Source organism: Oculina patagonica, chromosome 3, assembly GCF_052425735.1.
Source record: "Oculina patagonica isolate OP01 chromosome 3, crgOcupat, whole genome shotgun sequence".
Classification (NCBI taxonomy): Eukaryota; Metazoa; Cnidaria; class Anthozoa; order Scleractinia; family Oculinidae; genus Oculina; species Oculina patagonica.
The window spans coordinates 456,232-479,046 of NC_135760.1; the positions used below are offsets into that span (position 1 = coordinate 456,232).

Genomic DNA, 22,815 nt, shown 5'->3' on the forward strand with positions numbered 1-22,815 from the left:
TCAATTGAAAAATAAATCTAGCACACAGGTGGCGCTCTCTGTTGCTGCGGGCCGTTAGAGGTGCCGCCAACGCCTTTTTTGCAACTCGTTTCGCGAGAGGGGTAAGATAGGCGTCTTGCGTTCCGCACACACATGTAAATTAGGAGTTGTGGACACAAATTGTGACAAGGAGCGAGGCGAGCCCGGGCGAGCCGAGCGAGTTGTCACAATTTGTGCCACAACTCCTAATTTACATGTGTGTCAAAGGTTGACTGTACCATGCCAATTCTTATATCGCCATGAGATTTTGCTGACATATGAGAACCAGGCTTACATTGTAAAGATATAACAAATTAAAACAAATATTTTGAAAATTAAAATCAATAAAATATTTGATAACTCATATTTCCTTCACACAACGAGAACAATAATGAAAATTGAGAAAATTTAGTATAAGTGTTCCTAAAAGTTAACTTAAATATTAAAACTGTTCAGGAAATTAAGGATATCATTTTATCGTGGCAACGTCATGTACATGTATGATCTGATTCATGTCAAAGTTCATTTTAAAGTCCAGACAAACTAAACCCTCTTACAAACACTCTAACAAAACAAGCAATGCAAAAAACAATACCATATTGGAAAGCTCGTTCTTCTTTTTCCCTTCTTGTGGTCGAGGGGGTTTCTTTTTCCTGCTAAACATTTTGCCAAACGTTAGCAAAATACACCAGAATTTTGCAAGTTGATGTTCGCCTTTCGCCTTTCCGCGTTGCCCGGCAGTAGTCCAGCGGACTTCATTTTAAAGTAAAATACCAAGATGCATTGCGAGCCGGTGGTGATGAAAATATGGCGACTTTGGTTCCTGCAAAGGAAAACAGTTCGATGTAAACTTGTTTGTATGTTGTCATCGCTTGAGAAACGGCTGTAATTTTAAGCAGGGAGAAAAAATGCCTGTTCTGCTCAAACGGAGTCGCCCGACAAAAGACCAACAGAGAGCCGTACACGCGTACATTCGGCGACAAAGAGAGAAGGGGAAACAGGCTCTGGCTGAAAGCAAAGCTAAAGAGGAGGAAGAAAAAAAGCGAAAAAAGGAAGAAGAGAAAAAGAAAGAAACCGTGGAGGATGTGAAAAAGGAAATCGCTGAATTAGAGTCGAAGCTGGAACAATTGAAGCAGAAGAAACACGAGCTTTTTTCGCAATTCAAGAGAGCTTTAAATTATGAAAATGAAATGAAGAAGCAACAGGAGAATCAAGCTGCATTAAAGGCATCTGTTCATGTAGCAAGCAGTCCAAGAGGCGTGCAAGATTTGTCAGCAGGACAACCTACATTGACGCCCAATGTACACCCACAAACTACACTTGTGAATGTTGCCTCGAGTTCAGGTGTGATACAATGTAAATATACACTAATTATTATCAAAACCATCAACATTTCCCCAGGCAACCACTCTTGCCCGGATATACGGGTTATTGACCAAGCAGGAGATCATAAATGGCTTGCTGTTGGCCAAGAACAAGGCCAATATCAAGTCATGTTGACTGAACAAGCTTTGCCAATAAATGAGCTGTATATAGTGTAAAGAACACGAAATACTTTTCAAAATACTGAAATGCTGAAAAATCAGTAAGCTATTAACATGGCAAATTGAATATCCAATCGACCACAATACCTCATAACCCCACTAACCACACTTGAAAGTTCGTATTTGATACGCCGAAGTCTTACGCCAAATCCCTATGAAATTCGCCATAAGTTGGCGTAAATTATCGAGCTCCACGCCGAAGATCTTCGGCGTAACTAACATGTTTTCCAGACTGACCCACTTACTCTAACTGTTTTTCATTTCCCTTCAGAGTTCCAGTTACCAGGGTTCTACTGTACTTTTTTGGCGATTTTAGTTGATTTCCTTTGATTTCTTCACAAAAACTAATTTTGAGATGGCTAGCCTCCTTGAAAAAAATTATTTCATTTCATGTGCCTATTGTTTATTAACGTTCTTATATGTCTTGTATTCAGGTGTGATCAGAAGGCAGGGAAGTCCTCCACATCCCCTCTCAGGTTTTATTCAGGCACAAATCCATTCTCAGCATTTGCAAAACGTTCCAATGCCACATGTTCCTTACCCAACACCAGCAGCAAAGATGCATCCATCAGCAGCCCAAGAGAGATTTCCTGGATTTCAACACGGCCAAACACAGGCACCTGTTGTTCCAGGCAATCAGGTAATATTGGTAACTAACTGGACAGCTAAGGAATAGAGTGTGGATATGGAGTTCACTTGTTCAAAATCGTGGAATATTGTGACTGTTTTTTAGTGCTGGAGATAAAAAATTAAAGATTCTTAGATTAGGCTGTTTCTAAAGGCCGAAGAAAGGGTGTAAAACATCTGAAAATGATGACAAACAATTGGGATGTGAAGTTGAAAAAAAAAATGGGCAAACATGCAGTACCAGGGATCAAACACTCCTTTTCCATACATGTTGCTGAAAAAACAAAAACAAAAAAAAAAAAAAACTGGGGTTTCTCTTGGGTTTCTCACATCATTCATGCCTGACTGAAATGCTTGGAAGTTCTGGGCAAAAAAATTTACTTAGTCTATACAGATCTCTGTATGGGACTTCATTATCAGTATTGGATTTTTGAACTTTTGAATTTCAGATATGTCCCTCTCTGTAATTCAATCCCCTTGTTAATACACAGATTTATCATATCTTAAAACATAATTAATTTTGGAACAGAAAGTACGGTACATTTACTTTGTACTGAAAGGGAGAAATAAGGAAACTAAAACTGACAACCTGATATCTAACTCTTGTAACTTTGCCGCAGCCTGAAAGCCAGTTTCCAGGAAAGCACCCTGCCCCTCCTCAGCTCACCCCAACTGGTACAACTTCAGAGCCACAGCCTCAGTTTAACAGGCAGCCACTTCAACAAGGTGGACTGCCCCAGCAGGTAAACACATACTGTAATCAGCACAACATAACCTCTTGTCTGGCTACATTTTAAATGAAGTCTGTCCATTGCAAAAGTTTGTTTGTCTAGCTCAACCCTCCAAGTTAAGACCATTTTAGTCACCACGGCAACTAAATTTTGGACTAAATTGGCTGGCGACTAAATTGGAACCAATGTCGCAAGCCTGGCGACCAAAATTGAGAAGAAGGATTGAAAGCATGAGCTATTTACAGTACCGCTCAGAAATAAGCGTCCATCACATACGCACCTTATGCACATATACGCACATACGCAGACGTACATACGCGCACGCACATACGCATACGCGCGTATGCAACGAAACATAAACACATACGCAGTTCTTTGTTATTCATTCCTCTAAGTTTTCTTTGCGTTGTATTGTTGGGAAAAACAAAAGAAAAATCTTTGCGAGAAAAACTTTAAAAGGCGGCAGACGATCGAGTAGTGTTTGTCTTGCCTTGAAGTACGTAGTTTTAGGACGATTATCGTTCGGCATTTCGAGACAAACAGACGAGAGTTTTGTTTACGTTACATGTATTGTAACAAGATTCAGCTGCTCATAAGTGTTGAAACAAAAGAAAACGATGTGCTTTTATTCGACAACAAACCGATTTAGTCAGTCTTCCTTGTATTTTACATGTAGCAATGTTAGGCCATTGAAAGAACAATCAACTATGGACAAAAGAAAAAACAATAAGCTAGCTCATGCATACTAATTAAAAGAGCATACGCAGAGTATACGCGCATACGCATACGCAGATACACACATACGCAGACGCGCGTATGCAAAAAAGCATACGCGTATTTCGGGTATATTTTAGGACGCTTATTTCTGAGCGGTACTGTAGCAACTAAAATTTTTCACTGGCGGCCAAACTTGAGCAGTCGGTGGCCAAATGGCCACTAAGGGAAAAAATTGAACTTGGAGTGTTGTAGCTACATGACAAATGACATCTGACTATTGGAAAACTTGGTTGTTACTGTCATTTCCATTCTCTAGATTTGGAGTTTTTTGAGTTATCATTGATAAAGAATCCAGTAGACCCTTTTTATTACAAGACTAAGTTTGTCAGGGGGCCATTGCATTGCTGGTCCAATATTTTTTGGGTATTTGACCAGGTACTTTCCCAAATGATCCTGCATGAGCAAGCTTCATAATTTGTTCTTTTGTAGGAAAATCAGCAGGTATTTCCAGGACACCAGTTACAGCAAAAACAGCAGCAACAGCAATTTCCTTACCATGTGCAACAACAACAGCAACAGCCACAACAACAGCAGCCAGGTTACCAGCAGTATGCACAACACAACAGTCACAAGCAACCTTTCCAGCCGCCTGCACACCCACAAACACAACAACAACCAAGCTCAGCACAGCATAACCAAGGACCTCAGCATGGGTACCCTGCACAGCATGCCCAGGACCAACCACATCTTCAGTCTTATCCAGTTCACGGCTCTAACGTGCACCAGATGCAATCACAGCAGTCTTATCAGGTGCATTCTCAACAACAGGGATACCAAGCAAAGCAGCAACCTGGTGCTTACCAAGCTCAGCAAGCACCACTGAGTGGCCAGCAGCATGGATACCATCCACAGCAACAGCAGCAACAGCAGCAGGCTGGGCAGTACCCTGCAGCACATGGACACCAAGGGCAGCAGCCCGACCAGATGCCACACAGGCAGCAAACAATAGTGCCACAGCAGTTTCACCAACAGCAGGGAAGCCAGAGCCAAGGTCGACAAGTGCCATATGATGCAGGGCATCAATCCCAGCAGATGCCTCCACCACCGCAGCAGCAGCACCAGAAGCCAGAACAGAGGCCAGGCACAGGTCTTGGGTATTCCCAGCACTACACAGTAAGTTCATGACTCGGGTTGTGTGCAATACCAATAGGATTAGGTCCCAAAATGTTAGGCGATTCTGTCTGATTCTGTCTGTTGACATGAGCCTCCAGCGTGAAAAGAAGTGCATGTCCGAATGCCTGGGGCTAGGGGATTTAACAGTTGGCAGGAAAAATTTTTTTTAATGCTTATAAGGATTTTTTTGGGCTTGTCAAAATGACTTTTGGGTTGGTACATCCTGGCTACAGCTTTCCAAAAGGCACCCTGGCCTCTCAGTAATGTTGTCTTGAATTACAACATGTACATGTTTGTGTTTTTGTTGCACTATTAAGTGGAAATATCTCAATTGTATTTTTTTTTTTTTACAAAATGTTCTGTTATTTTCCACAGCATGATTATCAACAGCACCATCCTCAGGGACCTCAGTCAGTAAAGAGACCCAGTCACAAATTTAGTCCTTATCCATACTCTGGATCAAAGGGCCACCATCAGGGAAGTGCTGGGAAGAAATATCCAGAAAAGTACAAAAGCTCCATGGAAGGAACACCATCTTCAGGGTCATACTCAGGTAACTTCAAATCTAGTAATCTTGGATCTACAGTAAATGAGACCTAGATATAATTTGTGTTAATTGTAAGGATTACAGTTCGCAGCAGGTAAGCCAATTTTAGTCACCTGATGAAAAAACAATCTTTACTAGTTTCCTTTGTAGACATTCATAGACAAGTCTATGAGTGGAGCAGAGTTTGTTGGGCAGTGTTGGCCATAATAGATCATGTGACAGCTTCAGAGGGGCATTGTTGTCAGCTAGTGAAAATAAAACGAAATTGACATCTGGCAGGACTCATGCACAATGAAAACACTAGTAAACATGATTGCAGTAACCTTAGCCAGTGCCTTCTGGTATGCAATCTTAATCAATAATGGCATTGCTTTAGCCTTACCAAGCTGAGATAGTTTTAGTGTAACCAACAGGAGGTTGAGCACAGGGTTGGAAATTAGCACTAGCCTGCTCACCCAAAACTGATCTAAGCGGTATCAGGCAAGTGGAGATCTAAATGCCCAAATAAGGAGTGCTCTCAAATTGATGTTTCCTACTGCAAAGCTTGTAAAACATGTTGGTCAACAAGCACTTTCTTTGTGAGTCTTCAGTATGCGGTTAATAAATGTTCATAAAATGTTTATCGGGGTGGTATGTTTTAACGTCCACAGGACCTTCAGGAGGTTCCTCACACTCAAGACACCATCATCATCAAGGCAGGAGTCACAAGGCTGGAACAGGTTATGGTTCCTCCAGCCAGCAGAAGCCATCCAGGTATTATCAGTAAGAACACACTAGATGCCTACTGCAGAATCCAAGCTGACCAGGTATTACCAGTGAGGATTCAACAAAAAAGGCTGGCCAGGTATTGCCAGTGAAGATCCAGCAAAGGCTGTCCAGATATTTCCAGAACACACCAGATGCTTACAGCAGAATCCAAGCTGACCAGGTATTACCAGTGAGAATTCAACAAAAAAGGCTGGCCAGGTATTGCCAGTGAAGATCCAGCAAAGGCTGTCCAGGTATTTCCAGAACACACCAGCTGCGTACAGCAGAATCCAAGCTGTCCAGTCATTACCAATCAGGATTCAACTACGGATTCAACAGAAAAGCTCGCCATGTATTACCGTTGAAGATTCAACAGCAACTGTCCAGGTTTTACGAGTGAACATTCAACAAAGAAAGGCTGTCCAGGAAAGGGAATCTGCCCAGCACTTTGAGAAGTATGAATTTGCTGGATTTTGAAAAAACAACGAAAAACAATAATCTGGAAGAGAAAATAATCAGTGAGATTCTGCGCATGAGAACAACTTTGACACAAAAAAACACTAAAAAAATAGTTACGTAATGTTTGAGAAGTAGAAAGTGAAATCTATATGGCAAATATGGTACAAAGTGAAAAGTGGTCACGATTTCTTCTGGGACTGGCCTGGGGTAAAATGTGAGATAAACATGACATCTATAGAGGCTACTCCAACTAGACTTATCATTGTAGGTTAACCATCGTTAGTTTTTGCCAGTGTTAATGGGTGACAATCAAAGAAGACAGGGAGACCTCAAAAGAGGTCAAGTCTTGATAATTGAACGGATGGACAATTACTAGACTTTCTCAAAGTCCTTTGACGCGCGGTTTAGTTCGTCGCGCTTTTCGGCTCTCTTCGCTCGCCAATAGAGGGCGACTTGGTGCAAGTCTAGACAATTACATGTAAGAGATAATGATGTCCAGAACAGTGTTTTCAAAAATGTGTTATCTTGAATTTTTATCCATTACCGGTATTTTAGTTTTTTAATTTTAATCTCATATTCAAGTTCTTAATATCTTTTCTCTATGAGCCTATCAATTGTTTACAGCAGTTTGGAAAAATACATAATTATTAATTTTCCTCTTCTATGCTTTCCTCTCAGAACGTTTATAATGGAACATTGCAGTTTGTTTTTGTTATGTAACATTTCAGTAAAAACTGATGTTAGCATACATTGTGATATACCATAACAATAAAGCATCCCATTAAATCAAAGGCTCTTCGAGCAACCTCATGGTAATCTGCAATTCGATGAAGTGCCGACCGCCAATTTTCCAAATAGCGTCCATAGTCGCTCCACCTCGCCCCGAGAGACACGTGTGTGGAGCTGCTACACGTCACACTGCAAGCGTACGCGCGCGCCGCACACGTCACTCTCACTTGAATCCGCCGGATGACCGCGCCTTTGCCCCCACGAAGTGCGAATGCGGCCGCCACACCGCAAATGACCCCGAGTGTCGCGAGCGGAGAGGAAAGAGAGAAGAGTGGGGACCAAGACGCGGACGCGAACGCCCCCGGGCGCGGCGAGCCTGAGGCCGACGGGCCCGACATCCCCAGACCCCGAGAGAGACGGGAAGAAGAAGTGTGAAGGAGAACCGAGCACGACTGATGAGAGCGGAGAAGGAGTGAGCGAGGGCGAGGGACCAGGACACTACACCTCAACCATTCGGTAAAAATGACAGTGTACTTTGTTTGTGCGTTTTCGATAAATTCTCAATAATGTTTTAAGACTGCTTTGTAACTTCATCCAAAATTTTCTCGAAAACGCTCTCATAGAAATCCTTCAAATTGCGCAGACGTTGACAAAACTATGTCAAGTCCAAGATCTAGAAGCCTTTTTTCAAAATTATATTTCTATTACAAGAAAATCGGTCTCCTGTTAAATCGGTGGTGACGTCACTATGTTGCTATGGTTACTCCGATTTCGATGAAACTTATATCATTCGAAACTTTTATCTTTCTTTAGTACAGCTGTACTGATTGATTTTCAGTCGGATTGTTTACGGTGGCGTACAAGTTGCTCAAAGTTGAAAGGTATCGTCACTCAAAAATCCGATCGAGCCACCTTTAAGGTACCTGACCGGGCAATTTTTTTTACGCCCACTTTAGACACTTAGTTTTTTTTTCGAATTTTATGAAAGAGGAAAGAGGAAAATGTTCAATACAATGTGCCCCGGGGTGGAATCGAACTCGGGTCGTCTGCCTGAAGAGCGAGTGGGAATTAGTAAATTTTAACTATATATCGTGTTTTCCTTACAAATATTTGAGAGTGCCAGGATTTCCAAGAGAGGATACAACAATGTCCGAAGCCTCCCGAAGACGTCCGAGGTATTCCGAAGACGTTCCGAACATATCCCGATCCTAGTGCGTGGATGTGTTTTGCTTAACACGACCCCATTCCAAATGCGTTTCTCATCAAAACTCTGAGATTTCGGAGAAAGTATCGTCATTTACTCATTTTCCATGGAGTTTTTGTTTCTCACATTGGTTTTAGTTTACATTTTTTGGGAAAGTGTGTCCGTTTTGGTTGTAAAAGCTCACATTTTTCGACCAGGCGTGAGAAATTGGTTCGTAAGCGTGAGTTGGCGTGAGATTGAAGTTTTCAACTCGCAGGCGTGAGACTCACGCCCAAGGCGTGAGAGTTGGCAGGTATAGGCTTACCTGAGTGAATAGTAGGCTAACCAGAGTGCATAGATTAGTGCATAGCAGGCTAACCGATACTAGTTACCAGTCGACGACCGTAAGTGGCAGCCATCTTGAAGTGGGCGTAAAAAGGAACCAACCAGCAGGTCCAACCAAATGCAATAAATTTATGTTTGCATCCCTCAAATCCCAATTAAAGCACAGCTTTAACAGTACTGGTTCAAAATCGCCCCCTTTCGGGTGTTCCGGTAAAATCTAAGATGGCAGCCACAGCGAGTATATGGCTCCCGGTGACGTCACTTTTTGTGGCAGCCCGCGTCACGTTTTCCCGCCAATTTCCATGCATTTTACCATTTTACCTATATCCTATTTTCTCGGATTTTCTCGTTGCAGTTGGTATTTTAAATTTTTTAAGCTTACGTTTTTCGCCTTTTTCCACAGCTTTTGTCGGTTTGTCTCAAACGAACAGTCTATTCAGTTTCGTATGTTATGTATTGCACATAAGAAAGTGCATAGAACTGAACTTTGTAGATTTAGAAACTTCTGGGGCTGAATAAGCTTAGATCAGTACAGCTCACTGGAAATGTTTTGTGAAATAATCGTAAGATACAAAATGTAGTTTTTGTGGGAGTTTAAAGACCCTGTATTAAGCAGACGTTTTTAAAGGTAAGAATTTTTTTTTTCTATCTTTCTTATCACTCTTTACTTTGAATATCTGTGCAAAGTTAAAGCTAGTTCTGTCTAGCTACAATTCCCTTGCTATAGGCTTGGATTGTTTTCAATAAACTAAACTTGGATCGTTTTTAAGTTTAAACTTAAGCTTAAGCTTAATTTTCTGTTTTGTTTTCTCGATTGCAGTAATAACTGGAGTGAAGATTTTTTTGGAAAATATCCTTTAAGCTGAACTTTAACATGGATGAATCATCACAGAACTCATTTTACGAAGGTAAGCAACTTGTACTTGGACATTGTTATAAAAAGATAACGAACGATTCACACAGGTTCATTTGGCTCTGTGTTGTCCTTTGTTTCAAAGCTTTTTTTCGCTCGGTACTGTTTTGCCCTGCTTTTTTGTAACACATTCCATAAGCTCATTGCTTATACAGGCTGGTATATTAAACTTGACGCTGCGTTTGACGTGGAAATCCAATTTCGAAAGTGACCAGTAAAATTATCAGTTTTCTGTTGGGCTATGATAGTAGTTCTTTTTAATTTTTCAACTCTTCAAAATTCGTGGTTTGTAATCTACTACTTATTGACCAGGAATATGTCGCATAATTTTACGTCACGATTTTAGGATTTTTAGTTTCAGTGAAATTACGGAATCAGTAGAAATAGTGACGTCATAATTAAAAGGGACTTATGACGTCACTATACTTGTTAGTTAATTACCTTGCTGATCACGATCTCGCCGAGGTAGAACCTCAGCCAATCACAGGAGTTGTCTTACATACAATGTATTGAATTTCACCAGATAACCTCCTGGTGAGCGGCATAACAACCGAGGTTAAAGGCCACCTGAAGGACGAAAGGCTCTCCACCTTTAAAAGCATCTGTCAGCAGTTAAGAGTGGAAACACCAGAACCAATCCAAAATGTGCTGCGCGCAAACGATGCGTCTGATTTTACAGTGCCCGATTGTGATGATCAAAAATGCCAGTTAGAGATTCAACAAGATATCAATCACACAACAACAATGTCAAACTCCCTGCCCCGTGAACATCGAACAGTTCCATCCATAGAGATGTGTGGTGAAAGATCTTCGATAGTTGATAACTTCAAGGATTTGAGGGTCATCTCACAAGAATATTCTACAGAGTGTGCACCTCATATTTTGCCACTGGGTAAAAGCTTACACGATAGCCACGCGTCCAGTCAAGACATCACAGGAAAACCAGAAGTTTCGCAAGATGAGGTATACCTTGTTTGGAATGCCCAAGGCCAGTCGAAAATTGAACTATCGAACAAAGGTAAGTGCTTGTTTAGACGTGATGGGTTAAGGGCAGGGGCTTACAAAAGAAGGGAAGACTCAGAATTAGAGAGTTTTCTCCTATCATATGTGATCCATAACCAGCCCACCGTCTTCAATAAAGCCGTAATTAATCTTGAAATTCGCTAGCTAATATCGACAACTATTTCCGAACAACGAGCTTACACGGAAATAAAAATTCATTGATTATACCCCGAATCCCATACTGTGTAAAAAGTAAAAAGCAACGCGTACTCTTATCTTGCTATCTTTTCAAATATTTTTACAGGTTTTTTTGATATAAGTCGATGGAAAGAACTACTTTTAGAATTTTGTTAAATTTGCTGCCTAGCCAATAGTATTGCGAGTTTGCTAATAGTCAGGTTCATTTAGGGAATATGCAATTTTAAACCATTTTAAAAAATTTCATATTCTTGACATTGTGAACTCAAAAGTGTGACTCCACAGTCAAATGAGTTGAAGTTACAAGTATCATATTTTCATTTCAGTTCCAGCAAGTTGGCCAGCCATTGGAGTAAAATCAATTGTAACAGAAGATAAAGGTGTGTGTTATTACGTCAATTATTATGACGTATCTCACTTAACGACGATAATTAGCGAGGAAAAACTGACTCATAACGAGCGCTTATTGAAATCCTAGTAAGACTTAATTACTGTACTAGTAATAATTGGAAATTAGTGAAGTACGTTCGATAGGGAGGGGTGATAAGGGAGAGGGGAGGAGGAAAAGTTGGAGGCAATGGGGTGCAAGGGGTGGGAAGTACCAAGTAGCCGTATCGGCTTAATTGAATTGTTTTTGCGCGCGCTGTCTTTTCGGCTCAATGTCATTGGTGACGTTGCTGTGACGCAATTAATTGCTCTCTTATGTTTTCTCACATGAGATCAAGGCCATCTGTGCCAGCTTGTCAGTCCAAAATGGCATCAAACTGTGAAATCGAATGTCTTTGAATAATATGCGTTCGACGGAGGAGAACGCAACGAAGTTTAAACTTGAATTCCCCACCTATAACTTAAAATATTGCAAACCAAGGGAACGGCCGATGAATAAACATAATGACGAACGCATACGTTTAGTCTCCAACCTCGTTCCCATGCAGGGAAACAAGGGAAAAAACACTCTCCTGCTAAGCAGAAAGTTTGCAAATTTTACACAATGTTGTAATTGCCGTCTCAGTATTTCGAACAAATACATAAGATATGTTTTACCTTTTAACAGTTACACCCGATCAACCAACCTTGTCTTTCTTCACATTGGTCAAGCAAGCGCAACTGCTGTCTGATGAACAGCTTCAACAAGTAAAAGGGCCGGAACACATGCCGGAACACAGTGACCACTCTGACCAGTGTACCAGATCAATCCTGAAGAGAAACACCACCTTAAATGAAACATTTGGTTCACCTGCCGAGAAGTTCGCTAAAATGGACTTTGATACTGAGATAGAAACTTCCAGTGAAGATCGCGAATTCTTTTCCCAAGAGGAGACAATTAACGATGACAATGATCACTCTCGTACTAACGCTGACCAGGAAGTACCTTTTCAGGAAGAAAATAGCGGCTCTAAGGAACAGGCTGTTGTAGAAGGAAAAATGCTTACCAACGCTATTTCGACCGTGTCCTCTTTCGGTGAGAGACCATCCTTGAATTCCGAAGATAACATCTTGGACTGGCAAGGTTCAACTGAAGACCATTTTCACATTAAAAAAGCACCATTCCACGAAGAGCCAAACACTACAGGACCATGTACTGAGTCGTTTTGCTTGAAATTTTCCGAGAAGGACCATGGTAAAGAGACACCCAGGAAAGAAGGTTTGCCCGTTGTTGAAGAGGCTGGAGCCTCGTCAACGAACGCTAAACATGGAGGAGGTGAACCACGCCTAACCGACCAGCTTAGGAAAAACTCAGAACACTTAGAGGAACAGCAAACAGTGATTATCACAAACGAAAAAAATTCACGATCAAGTCATAATGAGGTCCATGTGGTGCCGAATCCCTCACCTGTCATTTTCAACATCGCTTGCAAGTATCCTCCATTACCTCAGAGAACGCCTTACGACGCTGGCCTGTGCTCATCTCTGCGCGCGATAGATGAAAGAGATTATATTACCGGTGTAAGTATTTACATTAAACCGAAGAAAATAAATTTCTAGCAGAATGCGTTTTGATGTCTAGAAAAGCACCTCGTTGCACTCACATGGCGTGCATGCATCAACTGCCTTTTAGGGGGGGGGGGGGGGAGAGGGGGCTTAACCGTGTATCATTTTGTTACAGAGCATAAAAAGCCATCTTCTATTAGTTTCAGTGGTAAATGGAAACACGGGAAAAGTTTTTTTTATTTCCATATTGTAAACTGTACATGGTAGTAATATCGTTGTTACTCCAAGAGCCAACAGCAAAGGATTGATTATACCCTGATTTTTTTTCAAATTTGGATACACTCTCCGACGACGAAACCAAATTTAATTAAATCGAAAATTTAAAAGCTGCTAAGCTGTGGTCATGTTGTTGAAATAAATTCAAAACGGTTTATGGCAGGATTGCAAAACTGCTACACCGCTTTCTCCTCCTTATAAAAAAGAAAGAAAGGAAAAACAACAACAGACCGTTGCTTAGCTGTTTGACAAGAGTACATATAATACTACTCAGTTTGTTTTGTTACGACAGTTATAGGTTTCTTTGTTTCCTTTCACTACACAGTGTTTCGATGACGTGGATTGTAGTCCAATACAGTCCACAAACGATTTACTCACGGCAGAAATACCGTTGCTGTACGAGCGAGAAGAGCTGCATGACTGTGTGGACTGTGATGCCTTTGCACCTAAAACAACATCTCAAGACCTCGAGAGGTTTAGCTTCTAGCAGCCCAGCGGTTGAACCTCAACGACGCGTCTCCTTGGGAAGCCGAGTGTTTTGATAAAGTCCGACTGAGTGAGTGTTCAGACAACTTGATAAATGAACAACCCACTTCCTTGACAGAAAGAGCTCCAAGCCCGACTAACAGCGTTTGCTTAGCATTGGAGAACAATGTAGAAAATGTAAACTTGTTCAGTGATGTTACACCGGAAGTGGAAAATTGTCATCTTCAAGCTACTTGTGAAAAAAATCCTTCCGAAGGACCTTCGAACCAAGGTGTAGAAATGCAAACAAATTTTCTTGGCCAAGGAAACGATGTTATAATTACAGCAGCTCTTCCAGGCAACACACACAAGGCTGTTAATGTGACAACACAAGATGACAGCGTCTCGGTGCACGTGATGGACAGTGATAACGATAATGAAGAAAACAAGAGAGAATTCAACCATTGTCACGAAGAAAATAAAAATTTGGGAGAATCATCAGGTCAGTTACTGCATAATCCACTATATTTTACTGCAGTTTTCAATTGAGTGTCGTAAAACCAAAACCAAAGTTATTACTCTGGCCAATCACAAAGGTCACAGACAATCCAGGGAACCAACGAAAACTCGAAGCAAATACACCTAGCCGGCAAGAAGCGCGGGAAAACGTTCGCGAGCGAATCACGATTGGTTTTGGTTTTACTCCTTATTGGCTGAGAAAGTGGCGCGAGTTTTTTGAGCCAATCACTGAGCGTAGTAGTGCAAAACCAATGCAAACGCTAATTACTTTCGACAGTCAAGTGAAAACCGCTCTACATAGATCGTATAATTCATTAAACTCAAGGAAAAGTCTTCTTATCTGGCCTGTGGCTTTTTAAGCTCTGATATTGATTTGAGCACATTTATTCGATTTCCCAAAGGGATATTCAGTGGCGGATCTAGGGCAGGGCCTCGGACCCTCTCCTTATTACGCTAAAAACTTTACGGGTGTACACACATACAAAAGGGCCCCCAACTTTAGTTCAAGGTCTGGATCCGCCACTGGTATTTCAGATTTAAGGCCAAGTTTAAATGCCCAAACAAGGGTAATGTCATTTTATTCCGATCAATTTTCACACCTTCCGGTATAGTTTGATCAACTGTAACAGTAAACTGGTTCGAGGCTGTCGTTGTTTTTTTTTTGCTTCTTTTTGGTTTTACTTCCTGGACTGAACAAAATAGTGCAATTCTTTTTCACCAGGGATAAAAGATGTAAAGAAAATTATTAACAGTCATCCGGACGAAACTGTTCAGTTTCGAACCGAGATTGAGAGTAAGATGATTGACCTGGATGGGCCTGAGCTGCTACAGTTTGCTATGATCTTTGTCCAAGGCGCGCTGGAAAAATCTCAGGTTGGTGATCTTTTACAGCAAGGAGCCGAAAGGGTGTGTCCAATTTTAATTCATTCATAACCTTTCGTGCAGAATTAATCCAACAAAGTCAACTGGAATCTTTCCTCGGCTTATGATTGGATAATGACTGCACAAAATAATGTGAATTTATTAAAAGTAGCCATACGTCTGGGCTGGCTATATACATAGACAAGCAGTGTTTGGTCCAACCTAACGAGCATCCATATTGCTTTATAACAAAAAATGCCACGCGACAAGATTGCAAGATAGTACACTTGGCATCGGTTAAAGAATATTGTGACAATAAATGCCGAAAGCAGTTCGTGTCGAGAGACATACTAACATTACAAGAAATGTTTGGCAATATTGCATTACGTGAAAAAGTGGCACGCAAAAGCAGGTTTATTAACACGTTGCTAATTCGCCAGCAAAGCACACATAAAACAGAAAAACTTTTCGATGCTATTTCTCTAACTTTACAGATTGTGCCTAGCTGCAGTGAACAGCTGAAATTTGACGAGGATAACAAGAACATGTCCAGGGCAGCACCAGCGTTCCCGTGGAAAAGAAAAATTTCTTATTACAGCCAGCAAACACCGTCCTTGGGAACTACCGATGATGAGACATTCTCAAATGAAGCAGGTATGATCGGTTTTTTAAAGATTCATTTCGTAGCGAAACCCACAAGTAATGCATGCACTTCTATGGCAAAACTAAAATCTTAGATTTTTGACACTTCGTTTGAGAAGAAGAAATGCACTCTAATCACTACAGGACAACTGGATGGCAAAATTAAAGGTTTTGTTCACTTTGTACAATAGCGTTGAATCTTCAGTTTCAGCTTTTCTATCGAGTATTCCTGGAGTGAGTCTGCCCCCACCCCTTGGGTAGCACGTGACCCAGTCAAAGAAACGCTCAGGACTAAGCTAGAATATAATTACCGTTTTGGGTTTCTTCACCAAGGAACGTGATTTATGATTTTTGGCCCAGGCTGCATCCCACCAGGGGCGACCAATAAACCTAGACTCAGATGCTTCAAGTAATCGTCTCTTTTAAACCGTCAGGATTATTAGAATAACCGTTTTATCTGTGGAACGTGTTAAGCCTATTGTCGACTATTGTTGTTTAATTTAAGGGAGTATTGACGATGAAAATGGCTTTAACGGGGACACTGACAACAAGGAAGGGCCACCACACCTAGTCATGCCTTTGCCCAAGACTTCATGCAATCGACCCCTTCGCCTTGGACTATCACGAAAGCACAGAAATAAACCATTACATCCTTACTTAAAGAAGCACTCCAATGCGAAACCGAACTGATGCTGACATTACTCAGGTCAACGGAAAGGTTGAACAGTAAACGCCCATATCAGAGTTTTGTCTGTTTGACCCCGGTGGAGTACCTTTGCTGACACTGAGGCTATGTTCGTGCTCATTCTAGTCAGAGTTCGAAGGAGGTATTTTTAACAATACATTTGGTCACTCTCCAACCATTTGAATTTAAGAAGATTGTATCAGCAATGTGAAAGGATGGTTTTCACACGGCCACAATTAATAAATTGTTGAAAAAGGTTGGCGTCGTCTTTAAGTGAGTACTGCAAGTAATGCCTTCATCTTGTAAATATGCTCTAAAGTTTCCGCCTTCGCTTTCGTCCACAAGAGATTTGGGAACACGATTGGTTAACTGCAGGGCGCTGAGGGTTAACAATTACAGCTTCCCTTAGAAGTACAATGCCATACAAAAATAGATTTATTATCTTTTTGTGCTCAAAGATCATTTCCATTATTCGCTGAATACAAAGTGTTTTCTAACAAAAATGATAAGGTGGTTCCAGTAATTTTGAACTCCTACTGCGAGTTATTACTTTAAAGGTAGACTTGATCGATTTGATCAATAATTTCAATGTCGTTGTTGTGGATACAATCTAGAGTGGATGTGCTACCGAACACAGGCTTATTCAATATGAACGAAGGTGGCATCTGTGGCAACCCCACAGTTGTTATCCTTCTGAGACATGAGTACGTAGCCGGCATTGCCCCAGTGTGTGGACCAGGAATTCTTCACTAGCCAGTAAGCCTGATCGTTCATGGTGCCGTAACCAACGGCGAGTACCGCGTGGTCTAAATCGTCCGGTTTATTTCCTAGCAGAGAAAGAAACACACAGAAAGTCTTTTATAGTCTCCTTCCACGACCTTTTTAAACCTTTTCAAGTTAAGTGGAGAGGAGCGTGGGACCTACATTCGCGAAAGAGGTTAATAAATATTCCATCGTACTTTTTTTTTGTTTAACTAAAGAAAATGGACAAGAGTGATCAAAGACAGCGTAACCTATTATCTATACTTTAACGTACCACACTGGGGCTCGTAGTACACTCCAAAGGAGTAGAAAGCGAATGATTTGTGTGACGCATCTATCCCCACTGCCACTGGCCCGTTTTGAAATATTGCAATCTTGAGCGCGTTAAGGTCTCCTGAGGTTACGTTCACATAACCTGAAATCTTTGCACCGATGGTCCCGTTGTGACAGTACCCATCCTAAGCAAAGAGTTAGACGCGAATTGTTAGTGAAATTGTAAAGGTTATTAGTATTTCAACAGGAATGGATCCAATGAAAAGGTACTATTCTTGTCACATGAATGCACTATTCATCCTATTCATATTATTAATATTTCGAAAGGAAGGATGATATTAGGTCAAATGAAAAATGATCAACTTTATTTATAGAGGTCACATTTGAATGCAATGTAAACCCCAATAAAGAATAAGCATTTTGTAATTTTAATACAGAATAGGCATTGTGTAATTTTGATACAGAACGGGACTGATTGATTTTAAAAATCAATTTACTGTTTGAAGCCTAAAAACAACAATAATAACACATTTATTTCACAATTCGACTCGCCATTTTAAATACCCATACAGATCGGCCACGAATATTGGCGGTATCTACCACACGATGAGACCAGTCTGCCAAAGGACAGGGCTGTTGATTTGACACGTACCTGGGCCAAATACTGACCATAGCTATGCTCTGTAGCTATTCCGCCATGCTTCATTACCCACTGATACGACCGAAACTCCTCTCCGCCATCACATCCATTGTTACCAAAACCCCAGCTGCAATCCATCAAGTTTTGTTGAGAAAGGCGAACAAGATTCTTTGTCTGTAAGAATCAAACATACACAATACTGTAATCATCATGAAACCCATGCAACCAAAGCTTGCCCTAAAGTTACTTGGTAGAGGAGAATAAAAAGGGAGGGAGGGAAGGGCAGCAAAAGAGTTTTGCTGATATTCGCAGTTATAGCAGTTTTGGTAGAGGCAAATTTTTAACCGCTGATAGTTTTTGGGAATACTTTTTAAATGGTTGATGGGAGCAGTGGGAGGGTTTGAATCGAAGGTGAAGTGTTGATCCCTGTACCTCCACGGGTATAGGTATATGACAAGACAATTCTCATTACTGACAGAGCTAGTCTGCCTCTTTGCAGCAGTTAATAAGTTCGTCAAGCAACGCCGCCGCTTGTGAGAAGTCACTGTGCAGAGCTACCAGTATTGGATGGAAATGTTCGACGCGCCAACACTACGAGTCATCGAATTTTCCCTCTGGAAAAATCGTACGGCCAGTGAACACTTACCCAACCTACAGGCAAGCTATATGTAAATGAAAAGTATGTGGGAAAGGCCCGTCATGTAAAACTCCAATAGCATTTCTCTCTACTAAACCTGGACTGCAATCAGTACGGATTCCCCATAGTACACCTACCTTAAGAAACAGAGCACCCTCGATGGCTCCAGTGGAACCAAAGCTCCAACATGAACCACACACTGCTTGGTCTTTTACTGGAGTCACTGCACCTAAAATGAACAATCAATGCTACAGCAAACGGTCTGTTAAAATTAAAATCTCACTACTGACGACTAGAACTTTACATTAACCCAGCGCCCCTAATAAAGACAAAAGGGCAGTCAGATGTAAATTAGTTACAGACATGCCTGTGAACAGGCAGCCTATCTTAAGGTTTCCCATCAAGTTAGTCAAAAAAGAAAATTGGGTCCAAATAAGTTCGCATGCAAGTTTTGTGAGTTTGTGTTTACATATATAAAGACTTTTGAGTCCTTCTATACTCACTCTGGCAGTAATTTTGCATGTCTCATTTTCCTTAAACTTAAAGTAACAGATTTCTTTTTCCCTTTGAAATGAAATTTGAAGTCGAAACTGTTTTACTGCTGAGTTTAAATTGTCTACGGTTCACCATAAGAAAGCATTGTCTAACCAGCATGTATGTTGCTATTACCATAAAGACGCCAGTCCAAAGTGTCTGGGACATCATTCACAGTTGACAAGTCTGGATGAAATGGAAGACCACCATTATAACCATCAGAATGTGTGCGCCCCCTCAGTACTCCAAGCTCCTTGGGTGAGCGGTCTGCTAAATGGTTTACAGCAACTTGGAAACTAACATGCTTACGATTGTGCGAGTTGATGAACCTAAAACAAGAAATAAAGGCCCCAAACGAAGATGTTAGTAAGACTTGCTTTCAATACATGGAAATCATTTCAGTTTGGTTAAGTCGAGGAGAACAAGTGTCGTTTGTGGACAATCTTCGTTGAAGAACTATTACGGATATTTATAGTAATGCCATGCGGTCTGCTGGGGGATAAAGCATTAAAAAAAGACCGTTCTCGGAAAAGTCGTTCCAAAATCTAGCATCTGCGTTCCAAAAATTAAAGTTGAGAGCCAAATTTCATTATTATGGTTGTTTGAAATAGTAACTCGATATCGGCGCAGCCGTTTTTTTGTAAATCACCGAAATTACCTAAAACTTGGAATACTTCTTACTACATCAATGAAATCCTAGCATAGCTACGACTGAACATTTAGCAGAAATAATAAGAAACGCCAGTTGAAGTTTGTCCGCGCAGAAATCACGTGCCCGATTTGCATATAATGTGAAAACCAACATTGCGGCTGTCGTGAAAACTGACTCCTTATTAAATTCCTCAAAATAAACAACAGCAGCTGCAAGGTGTTTAACTTTTGTAGTGTGGCATGGGTTGCGTTTTTGCTGTTAACTATAACTCTACATGAACGCTTGCGGTTAGGTAACCATCTTTCAGGTAACGTTAATGTAATGTAGTTCTAGTTCTTCAAACTTTACCAAGCGCGCAGTGTAGTTTTATCCACAAGAGGAACGCTGACCATGGCGCGAGGGTGTTTCGAGGGATTTTGTTTCACTGCAGTTGTCATTGAAACGAAACGAAGCTTGGCCAGTATGAAATAAGTGATAACGAGAAATGGGCGATACTTGTAAAATCGAGCGCTCGATGGGGGGGGGGGATGCTTGGAAAAGTTGACGAAAGACTCTCGATTCAGATTCTCGCGCTTGGCAAAAAAGTTATGTCTCTAGACCCACGGCGAGTGTCACAATTGACAGTGCTCAGCAAGCTAACTAAATAAAATTAAAAATAAAGCTTTTCAAAGCAGTCAATGTGCAATTAAAAAACGTGGAATAACGCTTGGAAAAACTAAGGTATACTGACAAAACTTAGTAACAACTAAGTAAGGGAGAGAAAGATCCCTCTCACGTTGTGGTTTTATAGAAAAGATGATTATATAAAACCCACCAGATTGCAAATAAAAAGCTTTCAGGCAAATAAAAGCTTAAAAGCTTTTTATTTGCAAAGCATTAGAGCTTTTTTATTCATCAGAAATTCCAAATAGCCTTTCGTTAGCTCCCGTGATTGCGATTTTAGGCCCTAAAACTATACTTTCTAATCAACAGAAAAAAAAACCTCTAAACCAGTTTTAAATCCACACGATTAAGAACTGAATAAAGAGAGTGTTGGAGACATCCTCGCGACGAAAACTGATAACGAAGCAAAGGAACATTAGCTCTTGTCATAAAGCTCCAGACAAATGGCGAACTCAACTAAAGATGGAAACCACACTACTATTCAAGAGTTACTTTGCCTGACCAGTCTTAATGGCACACATCAAAAGATATTGATTTCAGCACTAAATATTCCTCTCTCCATCACGGCATTTCTAGGGAATGTTCTCATTATTGTTGCTCTTCGCAAGGTGACGTCCGTTCATCCACCATCAAAAATTCTCTTAGGCTGCCTTGCCAGCACTGATCTGTGTGTGGGTCTCATAACACAGCCCCTCTTTGTGGCTTATAAACTGTCTCCAGAATACTCGAAACGATGTCATTATTTAAGAATCCTTTCTGACACAATAGGTTTAACATTTTGTGGAGTATCTTTGTTAACACTGACTGCAATAAGTATTGACAGACTTCTCGCCCTGTTGTTAAGACTAAGATACAGACAGGTAGTAACTTTGATGAGAGTGTGGGCATTTGTTGTTTTTGTTTGGCTTTTTAGTGCTGCTGTTGCAATCCTACGTTTTTACAACTTTCTTATCCCTTTAACTTTTGCCTTCATAGTACTGTTTCTGTGCATAGTAACCTCATGTTTCTGTTACACGAAAATCTTTCTTACACTTCGCCATCATCAAACTCAAGTGCAAGACCATGTTCAGCAAGGACAACAGAATGGAGGAGGAATTGCACTGAATATAGCACGATACAGAAAAACAGTGTCTAGTGCACTGTGGATACAGATGACATTACTGGCTTGTTATCTTCCATATGCTATATTCGTAGCTGCTGTTCTTATACCTGGATTACATACACCATCTCTCAACTTTGCTTGGGCTATAACAATATCTCTGCTTTTGTTAAACTCATCCATTAATCCATTTTTGTATTGCTGGAAGATGAGAATGGTACGACAAGCAGTGAAGGAGACAATCAGACAGTATTGCTGCTTCTCAAGTTAACCGTTTGAGAAGGATGTTATGAGAAATCAGTGGAAAGATGCTTCGCTTGATGTATTTGTTGACTTGATGTTATATTACTGATACTTTACATAATAATAAGGCAACATATTTTATTTACATAGCTTTAGTAAGAGAACTTTTATAACTTCTCAAAGTATTGCAGCTCTATAGGCGTGTTCCCCAGTGTCTCACTGCACTTATTTATCACGACGAGCACTCGTGAACGCTTTTTCCAAGATTAAATTGACGAGTTTTGTTGCACTAGTGAATGTTCGTCCATATTCCGTGTGGTTTATTTTAGATTCGGAATTCCTTCGGCAATTGAATGTGACTCCGATTGTAAAACGAAATATTTGTTTACCTCGAAAATAACGATTTATAGATATTTATAAATACAGTAAAAACCCGCGTGTAAGAACCTGCTTTTTTAGAGTTTGGCAAAACAGGTTCTTATATTTTGGGGTACTACTGGCATTTTTTAGCTTCCCTGTGCAATTCTTGATCTCTAAAGACATCCTTTTTGATAAAATACAGTTATTGTATTATAAATAAAATAGTTTAACCCCACATATAAGAACCTTTTGGGGTATTAAGGAAGCAAATTTCTGCCAGGAGGTTCTTAATTTCTAGATTCTTACACGCGGGTTTTTACTGTATGTATTGTACTCTGACTTATAAATATTTATTTTGTACTTTGTTACACGATATACCATCGTTGTATGGCGAGGAGAGAGAGTGGAAGGCAAGTTACTCTAATTCGGAGCGAAAATAGATGAGGGATGCCATCTTTCTTTTGTTCTCTTTTTCACTTGTTAGTTGTTAATTTAATGTAGCTGATAACGAGCAATTTGCATTCAGAAGACTCTAACCAATGTTGCTTATTGCAGGTGTTTGCCTTGTTCAGTTGAGTTGACAGGAAGAATTAAGCACAAGATAATTAAATGCAGCGCAGTTCAAAACATTCGTGTGAG

The 22,815-nt window shown here is 40.6% G+C and overlaps 5 protein-coding genes across 7 annotated transcripts in view; 3 read left to right on the forward strand and 2 right to left on the reverse strand.

Annotated features, from left to right (window-relative positions):
• Positions 1 to 9,047, reverse strand: part of LOC144646009 (coiled-coil and C2 domain-containing protein 1-like) — a 109,304-nt gene extending 100,257 nt beyond the window's left edge. The window contains exons 1-2 of one of the 2 annotated variants that reach the window (XM_078505525.1): positions 8,801 to 9,047; positions 614 to 841 (exon numbers count right to left, since the gene is read on the reverse strand). In XM_078505525.1, coding sequence (XP_078361651.1) covers positions 614 to 682 — 69 coding nt within the window. In that variant the 5' untranslated portion in view covers positions 683 to 841; positions 8,801 to 9,047. Of the gene's footprint in view, positions 1 to 613; positions 842 to 8,800 lie in introns of those variants that run through there. The other variant, XM_078505526.1, reaches the window with a different exon arrangement.
• Positions 855 to 7,025, forward strand: LOC144646017 (uncharacterized). 2 transcript variants are annotated; one of them, XR_013569352.1, is made up of 7 exons: positions 855 to 1,362; positions 1,997 to 2,202; positions 2,810 to 2,932; positions 4,127 to 4,810; positions 5,186 to 5,363; positions 6,008 to 6,285; positions 6,359 to 7,025. XR_013569352.1 is itself a non-coding variant. In XM_078505535.1 (6 exons), the coding sequence occupies exons 1-6, from the start codon at positions 927 to 929 to the stop codon at positions 6,121 to 6,123; spliced, it is 1,743 nt and encodes a 580-aa protein (XP_078361661.1). In that variant the 5' UTR covers positions 855 to 926; the 3' UTR covers positions 6,124 to 7,025. The 2 variants fall into 2 exon arrangements, 1 of the variants encoding a protein (XP_078361661.1); XM_078505535.1 differs by having other exon boundaries at positions 6,008 to 7,025.
• A 124-nt stretch (positions 9,048 to 9,171) lies between the features above and the next one.
• On the forward strand, positions 9,172 to 16,572 carry LOC144646012 (uncharacterized). Its single transcript, XM_078505528.1, is given in 10 exon segments — positions 9,172 to 9,448; positions 9,641 to 9,728; positions 10,257 to 10,751; positions 11,260 to 11,313; positions 11,988 to 12,880; positions 13,467 to 13,640; positions 13,643 to 14,108; positions 14,847 to 14,998; positions 15,481 to 15,640; positions 16,134 to 16,572. Coding segments are annotated over 9 exon segments (2,613 nt in total). The 5' UTR covers positions 9,172 to 9,448; positions 9,641 to 9,694; the 3' UTR covers positions 16,319 to 16,572.
• A 153-nt stretch (positions 16,573 to 16,725) lies between these two features.
• Positions 16,726 to 22,815, reverse strand: part of LOC144646018 (digestive cysteine proteinase 2-like) — a 47,962-nt gene continuing 41,872 nt past the window's right edge. Inside the window, exons 5-9 of the mRNA XM_078505536.1 lie at positions 19,295 to 19,488; positions 18,763 to 18,854; positions 18,001 to 18,162; positions 17,350 to 17,533; positions 16,726 to 17,140 (exon numbers count right to left, since the gene is read on the reverse strand). Of these exons, the coding sequence (XP_078361662.1) occupies positions 16,953 to 17,140; positions 17,350 to 17,533; positions 18,001 to 18,162; positions 18,763 to 18,854; positions 19,295 to 19,488 (820 nt within the window). The 3' untranslated portion in view covers positions 16,726 to 16,952. The remainder of the gene's footprint in view (positions 17,141 to 17,349; positions 17,534 to 18,000; positions 18,163 to 18,762; positions 18,855 to 19,294; positions 19,489 to 22,815) is intronic.
• LOC144646029 (trace amine-associated receptor 9-like) lies at positions 20,020 to 21,844 on the forward strand. Its single transcript, XM_078505551.1, has 2 exons — positions 20,020 to 20,118; positions 20,784 to 21,844. The coding sequence occupies exon 2, from the start codon at positions 20,918 to 20,920 to the stop codon at positions 21,842 to 21,844; it is 927 nt and encodes a 308-aa protein (XP_078361677.1). The 5' UTR covers positions 20,020 to 20,118; positions 20,784 to 20,917.

What these genes read in the sequence shown, in the direction of transcription:
- LOC144646017 (XM_078505535.1), top strand. Translation starts at nt 927, where the DNA reads ATGCCTGTTCTGCTCAAACGGAGTCGCCCGACAAAAGACCAACAGAGA. An exon ending in AAGGTGGACTGCCCCAGCAG is followed by an intron (nt 2,933 to 4,126) that starts GTAAACACATAC and finishes GTTCTTTTGTAG; the next exon opens with GAAAATCAGCAGGTATTTCC. An exon ending in ATCTTCAGGGTCATACTCAG is followed by an intron (nt 5,364 to 6,007) that starts GTAACTTCAAAT and finishes TAACGTCCACAG; the next exon opens with GACCTTCAGGAGGTTCCTCA.
- LOC144646029 (XM_078505551.1), top strand. Translation starts at nt 20,918, where the DNA reads ATGGCGAACTCAACTAAAGATGGAAACCACACTACTATTCAAGAGTTA.